Source organism: Juglans regia, chromosome 13 (genome assembly GCF_001411555.2).
Source record: "Juglans regia cultivar Chandler chromosome 13, Walnut 2.0, whole genome shotgun sequence".
NCBI classification, from domain to species: domain Eukaryota; kingdom Viridiplantae; phylum Streptophyta; class Magnoliopsida; order Fagales; family Juglandaceae; genus Juglans; species Juglans regia.
This window is the reverse complement of record NC_049913.1, coordinates 19,013,418-19,023,740: the sequence shown is the minus strand read 5'-3', so window position 1 is coordinate 19,023,740 and position 10,323 is coordinate 19,013,418. Positions and strand designations below refer to the sequence as shown.

Sequence of the window (10,323 nt, the reverse complement as noted above, 5' to 3'; positions counted from 1 at the left end):
TTGTTAAACTTAAGTGATTAGTTTGCTTGAAGCATTGAAGAAGATAATTTGTAGATTATATTTGGTCCTCTCCTCTAGGTAGGGTGAGGTTTTTGCTCAATTTTGGCAATTGTCAAAGCTGGTTTTGTCTCTTAGACTCGAGTCCGTAGAGATTGCTAACAAAAGGACATGGCTGAAGACATTATGCAATGTTGGGAATCACGGCCGTTAATATAAGAAGAGTAAGAGGAGCTCCCTCTACATGAGGAAACAGTTTTATTATAGAACTTAAAAGGTAAACACTGTCTCTTTACAATGATCTTCAATGATAGAACTGCTAACAGGGAAGCTTTTAAATCGACCATGGCTAAAGTATGAAATAGTAATATAGAGGGATGAATCACTTTTAAGTAGGGGTGTAAGTTGAAACCGGAAAACTGGAAAACCGGTCCGGGCCGGATCGGTTTTACCGGTTTGAACCGGTCCGGTCCGAGACCGGTTCTTAAAATGTGAAAACCGGCCGGTTCCGGTCCAGTTCCGATTTTAGAATTTTTCGGACCGGACCGGACCGGTTGATAAAAAAAATATATAAAAATAATATTTATATTATTGTATATATAAGTTTTATACAAAATATTATATATATATATATATTATTAATATATATAAGTTTTATATATTATGTATAATTATAATTTTTTATGTGAAAGTTTTATATATAATTATATATATTTATATATGAAATAATTTCTTATTATAATTTATAAATTATTACATAAAATGTTAATACTAAATCACTAAAAGTTTATAACTAATACTAATATTAAATATATAGTTTATAACTACTACTAATATATAACTTATAATAAAAGTATAAAACAATATTTTTTAAATTAGTTTTTTTTTTTTTTTTTATAAACAAATTTATAATGACAAATTGTGAAACTTACATTTTAAAAAAACCGGAAAACCGACCCGACCGGACAGGAAACCAGTAAAACTGGAAGTATTGGTTTAGGAGGATAACCGGTGCGTAATTGGTTTTGAAAAATACAAAACCGGTACATACCGGTTCGGTCCTAGATTTTGTCCAAAACCAGACCGGACCGGACCGGTTACACCCCTACTTTTAAGGAGCATGGTACCAACCAGTTCCTGGTGGACTTTCAACTTTACTCAGATAAATAAGAAGTGCTGCAGGGAAGACCATGGTCCTTTGACCGTCATCTCATCTGCCTAACAGAATTCAAAGGTGTGTTATTCCTCTCAGAGGTGCAGTTCCAAACCGAACCTTTTTAGATTTAGATACACAACCTTCCATTTGCAAGAATGAATAAGGATACGGGATTCTGGTTGGTTCTTGCCTTGGCAAAGTTCTTGGGGTTGAGGTAGATACAGAGGGGTATGGCTGGGGAAGTTTCTTACGAATCAAGGCTAAAGTCACTAGAGTCTTAGACAATAGACTAGTATGGCCAATGGTTACGGGCAAGCCCTTTCTCCTCCAAGGGTGTTTTCTTAAAGAAATATGGTGGTTCAATGGAGCATGAGCATCATGGCTCATCCTGGAGATGGAATGCAGAGGAGGAGGCAGGCAATAGTCATAGCTCTAGGAAGTCTACATCACACACAGCTCATGAGGCCCCAACTTGGTCAAGGCAGCAGGAATCAAGGGTATTAATGCAACTCTTGATAATGAATGTTTAACAAAGGATGGACTTGGGTGAGCTTTTTCTTCCTGCTCAAAAAGCTCTTCTGATTGGCTCTTTCCCTGCAGTCTCTGATCAAATTACGGACAGTCGTCCCAAGGACCCTACTATATTTCCCACTAAGGTCAGTCTTTTGAATTCTATCTCACCTTCTATTCCGGAGGAGGATATAATGATGTACGAGGACTTCACTTTCAATACTTACCTCAAGTTAAACCAGCTGGATGATACTGCTAAGGAATGTCCCGACAATAAAGAGAATTTTTCCACTAAGCCTATGAGAGCATTGGCAATGGCCTAGCCATTGCCAAGTCCAAATTTTAGCTAGAATGTTAGATTTTAGCTATAATATGGATTTGTAGATACTTTAGTCCACATTGGACTAGCTATCTTGAAGTTCAAATAATAATAAAATATTATATATATAATTTTTTTTTTTTTACAAATACAGTTGATATATTAATTAATAACTTTATTAATAAAAAAGATTATTATTTTTCAAATATTTTTTCTCTCAACCTAATTATTGAATAAATATATTTTGTCAACCATTCACCCAACAATCACATATATAAACATACCAACATTTCTTCTACTCAACATTTACATTTAGAATTGTAGTTGAATCTAACAAACATGCCAACAACTTATTATACCAACCAATCACCATCTATAATTCTTGAATGAACTAATTTGTAGCCAACCATTCTTCTTTTACCAATTTTTTTAGTTGTAACTACTAGTTGATGATCAAATCCTATAAATAGACTCATCCTCTAATTACACTCATCAAAAACCAAACTTCCTTCCTCCAATTCTAGTTTTCTTCCCTCAATTTACTATGGATCCCTCTTCAAATTTTGATGATGATTATTCTGATCATGAGTTGGATATGATGCAAGCAATTGCAATGATATCCGAGGGAACATCTTCTACACCTCGTCGTACTCCTCAACGTCGTAGATTCATCAGACGTGATTCATTCGAAGGTCATCAACGCCTTTGGAATGATTACTTTGCTGAAACACCAATATATCCGCCATATCTTTTTAGGAGGAGGTTTCGAATGAGTCGTGATCTTTTTTTACGCATACATGATACAATAGTCTCTCACGATGATTATTTTGTCCAAAAGAGAGATGCCAGTGGGAGGCTTGGATTGTCTTCCCTTCAAAGATGACTGCGGCAATTAGGATGCTAGCATATGGGGTCACCGCAGATCTAATGGACGAGTACATAAGAATCGGAGAAAGCACCGCACGGCAAAGCATGAAAAAATTTGTTAAGGCAATTGTCTCAATTTTTGGGGGTGAGTATTTGAGATCTCCAAACAGCAGTGATATAGTGAGGTTACTAGATGCCGGACAAAGACGTGGATTTCCAGGTATGTTGGGTAGCATTGATTGTATGCATTGGAAATGGAAGAATTGTCCTACTGCATGGAAAGGTATGTATTCTGGTCACGTGAATGAGCCTACTATTATTTTAGAAGCTATTGCATCTTATGATCTTTGGATATGGCATGCTTTTTTTGGTTTGCCTGGGTCGCATAACGATATCAATGTACTTGATCGATCTTCTGTTTTTGCTGCGTTGGCCGAAGGTCGTGCTCCTCCGTGCAATTATACAATCAATGGTCATGAATATACAATGGGATATTATCTTGCAGATGGTATATATCCTTCGTGGGCAACATTAGTAAAAACAATTCCATCTCCTCAGGGAAATAAGAAAAAACACTTTGCCGCTTGCCAAGAGTCTACAAGGAAAGATGTCGAGCGTGCATTTGGAGTACTCCAAGGTAGATTTGCAATTGTGCGTGGACCTGCGAGGTTTTTTCGTCCTGAAGTACTAAAAGATATTATGTACGCATGCATTATCTTACATAATATGATCGTTGAAGAAGAGCGGCATCTATATCTTGGGGCTGAGCAATTTATTTATGAACAAACGGAAGAGACTCCAAATGAGCCAATTTCGCGTGATAATATACCTGAATTCATAGAGTTCATTGCACAACATCATCGAATTAGAGATAGAAGCACTCATAGTCAACTCCAGACCGACCTTATCGAGCATTTATGGAATATTCATGGTCGTACGTAATTTGCATTTATGTTTCAAATTTATAATTTAGAATTTGAAATTCATGTAATTTTTAATTCTGCATTCAACTTTAAGTAAAGCTATGATGTTAAATTTCTAATTTCTCATGTTGTAAATCTTCAACATTTACAAATATTCCTCAGTTTTTAGAAATATTCATTTACATCCATTGTTATGTTTTAGTGATAGCATTTCAATCGCATCCATTGTTATTATGTTTTAGTGATAGCATTTCAAGATGTGAATAAATGAGAAACGTCCCCTCTCCCAATGTCTAAAACAAAAGAAGAAAATTTAATAGCAACAATAAAATGTCCAATACATAAAGCAAATTATAGAAGAAAATATATATGAGCTAAAATAGAAGAAAATTATGAGCTAAAATAGAAGAAAATTATGAGCTAAAATAGAAGAAAATTATGAGCTAAAATAGAAGAAAATTATCCCAAAAACAGTTTACAAATAGAATACAATTATCCCAAAAATAGCTAAAATAGAAGAAAATTCATCCCAATGCCCAATACCCAATACAGTCCACAATTATCCAAAAAACAGTTCACAAATACCCAATACAGTCCACAATTCATGCCAATACAGTCCATAAATGAGCTAAAATAGTCCACAAATTATCCCAAAAACAGTTAATATATATAATAAAGCAGTCCACAAAGCAGTCCACAAAGCAGTCTATAAATTGAATTTAGCAGTCCACAAAACAGTCCACAAAGCAGTCCACAAATTTGTACAAAACAGTCCACAAAACAGAATATAAAGCAGTCTAGAAATTCCCAAAGCAGTCCAGAAATTCCCAAAGCAGTCCACAAATTTGTACAAAACAGTCCACAAAACAGAATATAAAGCAGTCCAGAAATTCCCAAAGCAGTCCAGAAATTCCCAAAGCAGTCCACAAAGCAGTCCACAAATTTGTACAAAACAGTCCACAAAACAGAATATAAAGCAGTCCAGAAATTCCCAAAGCAGTCCACAAACAGTCCACAAAGCAGTCCACAAATTTCCAAACCAATCCACTAAATACCTCAAAACAGTTCAACAATACCTCAAAATAGTCCAACAATTATCCAAAGCATCTCACAAATACTCAATACAGTCCACAATTCATCCCAATACATTGCATAAATGAGCTAAAACAGTCCAGAAATTTGTACAAAAACAGTTCAGTCCACAAAACAGTCCATTAATTTGTACAAATGAGCTAAAACAGTCCACATTAGATCACTAACAGTCCATATCAGATCACCAACTAACTATTTAGACATCTCCATAAGCAGTTGAAGGAGATGTAGATGTACCTCCGGAATGGGATCTCCATTCCTCAAAAATCTTGAGTTGAATACTGCCGAAATACTGCTGCTGCATGGCATTCATGCCACTTAGATCTAGCAGCATCATCTTTGCCTCAAACTTCCTCTTCTTTAGGTCAAATACCAAAGATTTTTCTATTTCTCCCTTCAACACAGAATTTCTACGCTCTTGCATGGATGTCGCTCTATCCTCGGTCATTTTAGCTAAAGCAATCTTGATCTCACCATTGTTGCCTTCCATCGACTTCCGCTTCTTCTCCTTTTCTTTCTCAGCTTTTTTGCCTGGAGGTCTCTCAGTTAGAATCTCCACGTCATCGTCGGCTATGTCCACAGCAACTTCACCAAACACTTTTTCTGGTAACCTTCTCTTTTTACCAACGGTGGAGATGTGCTGTTGCCATTTTGGTTGGTGTCTTAGAAGACACCAACAGTGCTCCATTGTGAAATTGGAGCCTACCATCTCTTTGTACAACATCTTTGCCTTCTCAATCTACAAAAAGTGAAGGAATATTTGTTAGTTCATAAGCAAGTCTATCACAAATTGCATAAATGATGGAAGATGGTACATACCTTATCTTGCTCCGTGATACAACATACCTTGTCTTGCTCCGTTGCACCACTCGGGTGCAATGACTCTACTTGTGCTAGAAATGCACAAAATTTATTTGTCCATTTTTGAATCGTAGACCATCGATTCATCAAAAAACCCTCAGAACGGTTGGCAATGTTGGATTTTTTATATTCATGGTAAAATGAGGTAATTCTTTCCCACAATTGACTAGACTTTTGATCAGTACCCCTTATCGCATCAATGCTAATGTTGAGCCAAACTGAAACGAGGAGGTTATCCTCTTCAACAGTGAACGATGCACCTCTTTGAACTTTTTTAGATGGATGCCTTTGTTCACCGTCGTTAGGGATTGCTTGGACAACAACATTACCATGTTGCGTTGGGGCGCTATTACAACCTCCTCCTCCACTTTGCAATAGTGTAGTGAAGAAGGGGTCATCATCAAAACGTGTGTCCATCCTTGAAAAGGGTTAAATTTTCAAGGAGTCAGAACATTGGACAATATTCAAGTCGAATATTAAATATTCAGCACCATATTGTTGTATTATATGGTATCTCATAATGGAATGTTGTAGTATCTTAGCATCATCAAGGCATCTCAACATCATATTGCATAAACAAAGGAAATTGAATAATGAAAACCAATGAGAATAAAAGGTACAAGGGTTATTTTGTGTTCTAAAAATATTAAAACAGCATACATCCATTCCATAATATATATGATATTATATTATGGAATGTACAGCAAACAACCATTTAAGGTACTTTATAATTACTAGGTGTGCTTAATTTACATATGATAGGCTTGAGAATAGAATTTTTCATTATATATATGCTCCCCTTTGACAACTATATAATTATTCATCAAATAATTACACCACAGATTAATGGAAGATCCCCTCTCTCTGAAAACAAATAATAAAGCGCACGGGAGATACAGAAAATATATAGAACAAAAGCTAAGGAGCAACTCCCAAAGCTTGATTCCTGTACGACTTGTCCCTATCGATCAAATATATTTTCTTCCAAGGGAGAACCTGGCATTGCAGTCTGCTGGTAATGCAGAAGAAAGGAAAGTAATATGTTTTGAAGTGTTGAATTGGGTGGCCCCTTAGAGCTGATATCCGTGTCTCTAATCCCATCTTACATACTGATTGCTTTAAGCCTCTCCACCCTCTACTTGTCTAAATAAAGAGAGAGGCCTGACTTTGTTGAATTTGTTCTTCTGTTTCATTAAATCAAATTCAGCTGAACTGTATCAATGCTCTTTTTTTTTTCCTTGTCAAATTCATATTTAATATGCTATTGTGTTGGATTGGCCCAAGCCTTCTTTATGGAAGAAACAAATACGTTTAAATATTTTAAAAGAGGAATGGAAAGGAATGAAGAGTAAATAACTTCGTTTGGGTGTGAATGAATGGCTATGAATACTTTTATAACAACAATACTATACTATTATGCCCCTGCTAAGTTATCTGTTTTCTATTCATAAATTATGTTTTATTGAGATAGACTGTCAAATATCAATTTCACTTGAGAATCATATCAAAATCACCCTAACTCCATAATTTATAAATTTATTTATAATAGATATATATATACTTTTAAGTGGTTTTGGTGAAATGAGGGAGAGGGAGGGAGATGTAGTTTTTTGAAACAATGTGTAGAGCAACATAGCTTATTTCATTGAGTCATGTGCTTATAATATAGAAATTAAATTCTTTTAGACATGCATGACCTGGAAGTTATTCCATTAAAAGCCATAGATATTAACATCTTTGCCTTCGTTTGGTTTTGGTGAAATGAGGGAGAGGGAGGGAGATGTAGTTTTTTGAAACAATGTGTAGAGCAACATAGCTTATTTCATTGAGTCATGTGCTTATAATATAGAAATTAAATTCTTTTAGACATGCATGACCTGGAAGTTATTCCATTAAAAGCCATAGATATTAACATCTTTGCCTTCGTTTGGTTTTGGTGAAATGAGGGAGAGGGAGGGAGATGTAGTTTTTTGAAACAATGTGTAGAGCAACATAGCTTATTTCATTGAGTCATGTGCTTATAATATAGAGATGTAGTTTTTTGAAACAATGTGTAGAGCAACATAGCTTATTTCATTGAGTCATGTGCTTATAATATAGAAATTAAATTCTTTTAGACATGCATGACCTGGAAGTTATTCCATTAAAAGCATTAGATAATAAAATGTCTTGCAATTGTAGTTCTTATTTCATTGAATCACAAAGTACACACTAATGAGTAAAGGAGAGAAGAAGAAGAATCAAATGCTAGATTTTGAAATGTTTTGACATAAATTCTAGGCATGTATGATGTTCCTATTACAAAGTTCAATACTAGTTTGAGCTCATACGTACAGACCATTTGGCCTTAATATCTTCTAACTAATTTCAACACACTAACAGTCCATTTTTCAGTTGATGATCAGCCCTTACATTTGATGGAACTCAAGTGTAGTCATCAATTAATATGGTAGTCAATTTATGTGTCTTGAAGTTATATGAACACAGTCAAAGATTTGCAATAACAGAGGCATAATCACAACAATTGCACTCAGAATACCAATAACCAACAACATTGCACAAGGTTTGAATCCAATAAATAAAACCCTCATAAATCTCCACAAATCACGTCTATATATACAGTCCACAAATTCTTATAAAAAAAAATATACATCCCCAAATAAATATTGTATAAATTGCAAACAATCCGCAAAACAGCATCATCCATACCTAAACCTGGACGTGGGGATCGATTGCAGTTCACGAGCGTGCCACACGGTCCAGTGATTGTGTTTGCCTCCAACTCTGTTTTTGTAAAACCCAAAAATTTAATCATGTGATTACAAAGATTTCTGAGTGTGTGCGTGTTTAAATAATCGGGGATGTGAGACCCCGTGAGTAAAACAGAGAGTGAGTGAGAAAACTTACCACCAGCCGACGCTTCCAGTGAGGAGAAGACGAAGAAGACCTGCTTTGTTTCGGGAGTTTCGGGAGAAGGCGTAAAATGGCGAGAAAGATAAGAGGAGAAGAGGGTTTCGGGAGAAATAAAGAAAAGGGTGAAGAAGAGACGAAGAGGAGAGAAAGAAAGGCCGGAAGAGAAGGAGAGAATGAGTTTTGGGAGAGAAGGTTCGGGAGAACGGGAAACAAGGGCGACGACGAAAGGATTTCGAATGGGTTTCGGGAGAAAGAAAGAAAATAAAGAAGAAATCGGCTTCGAAGGCTGAAGGTCGAAGACGAAAGGAAGATGAGTTCGGGGGAAAAAAAAAATAAAGAGGAAATGGGGGTTTCGGGATGAAGACAAACAAGGGGAAAGAAAGAAAGAAAGGAAGAGAATGATTTTCGGGAGAGAAAAGAAAGAAAGAAGAAATGTGGTTTCGGGAAGAAGATAGGGAAAAACTGAGGGAAAAGTTTAAGCGGGAGCAAGAAATTATTAAAATAAACATTTCGCTTGTGTGCAGTAGCTCGCCAGACTTGGCGAGAGATGAAGAAATACTGTAGCTAAAATGTTGAACTTTCAATATTTAGCTAGGCCGATGTGGGCATTTTTTTCTCTTTTTACCTTTAAGTTAGACTTGCATTGGCAAATGGCTAGTCCATTGCCAATGCTCTGAGAGGCAACACATGGAAAACAAAGGCAAGAAGGCAACTTTCTGTGCTCTCTGAGGTAACCAACAATGTCAGTACTCCCCTTCTTGGCACTAATGCTAAAAGGAATGCTAGGGAGGGACTTAACATGCGAACTACTCAGGCAAACAAGAAACAGAAGCAACAGCTGACGCTTGTTTTGAGCAAAACTTAGGCATGTATGGTGGAGGCTACAATGCAGCCCCACCAATCCCAATGAATTCCTGAGCTGGAACTGTCGAGGGCTTGGGAACCCTAGAACAGTTCAAGAACTTCACCTCTTGGTGAAGTCAAAGCAGCCCCACTTGGTTTTCCTCCTTGAAACCAAGTGCAACCATGGTAAAATGGAAAGAATCAGAATAAAGTTGGGATATGACAATTTTTTTGTGTGGAAGCAAAGGTAGGAATGGAGGGCTAGCTTTACTTTGGAATTCTGAAACAGGTGTTGAGGTCCTAACCTATAACAATTGGCACATATTTGCTATGCTAAGTCTCCCCTTAAAGCTTCTAAGATGACAAATCATTGGTCTTTATGGCCATCCCAATATTGCAAAAAGACTTGAAAGCTAGACATTGTTAGAACTTTTAAAGCCTGCTAACCACATCCCTTGGCTTTGTTTTGGTGATTTTAATAAAATCACCCATCAAAGGGAGAAATATGGGGCATCCATCAGACCATACAGGCAAATGGTTCAGTTCAGGGATGCTTTATCTTTTCTGTGGTCTGTTTGATCTAGGTTTCAGTGGTGACAAATATACATGCACAAACAATCGGGCAAGGAACTAGTTTACTAAGGAAAGGCTAGACAAGGCTTGTGGCAATACTCCATGGCTTAACTACTTTGGCAACCACTCAGGAAAGAATACAGATTTACCTTACATGATTTCCTTTTCCAAAGATCTAAAGCATGTATTTGTCAACCTTTTAAATTTGCTAGAAGGTGTACCTGCTCTTAATTTTCCTTTGTTTCACTGAAAGAGAGACCGTGGCAAGC

General features: G+C 36.4%; 2 protein-coding genes across 2 annotated transcripts; one reads left to right on the top strand and one right to left on the bottom strand.

Annotated features, from left to right (window-relative positions):
• Positions 1 to 2,492: 2,492 nt before the first annotated feature.
• LOC109017516 lies at positions 2,493 to 3,865 on the top strand. The gene is made up of 2 exons (XM_018999763.2): positions 2,493 to 3,132; positions 3,289 to 3,865. The coding sequence occupies exons 1-2, from the start codon at positions 2,862 to 2,864 to the stop codon at positions 3,789 to 3,791; spliced, it is 774 nt and encodes a 257-aa protein (XP_018855308.2). The 5' UTR covers positions 2,493 to 2,861; the 3' UTR covers positions 3,792 to 3,865.
• Positions 3,866 to 4,902: 1,037 nt separating this feature from the next.
• Positions 4,903 to 6,142, bottom strand: LOC118344219 (glutathione S-transferase T3-like). Its single transcript, XM_035684344.1, has 2 exons — positions 5,711 to 6,142; positions 4,903 to 5,603 (listed from the first exon to the last, which is right to left on the bottom strand). The coding sequence occupies exons 1-2, from the start codon at positions 6,140 to 6,142 to the stop codon at positions 5,061 to 5,063; spliced, it is 975 nt and encodes a 324-aa protein (XP_035540237.1). The 3' UTR covers positions 4,903 to 5,060.
• Between the last annotated feature and the right edge of the window lie 4,181 nt (positions 6,143 to 10,323).

Coding starts and splice junctions, on each gene's coding strand:
- LOC118344219 (XM_035684344.1), bottom strand. CDS start 6,142: ATGGACACACGTTTTGATGATGACCCCTTCTTCACTACACTATTGCAA. Junction 5,604..5,710: donor GTGCAACGGAGCAAGACAAG/GTATGTTGTATC, acceptor CACTTTTTGTAG/ATTGAGAAGGCAAAGATGTT.
- LOC109017516 (XM_018999763.2), top strand. CDS start 2,862: ATGACTGCGGCAATTAGGATGCTAGCATATGGGGTCACCGCAGATCTA. Junction 3,133..3,288: donor TTGTCCTACTGCATGGAAAG/GTATGTATTCTG, acceptor CGTTGGCCGAAG/GTCGTGCTCCTCCGTGCAAT.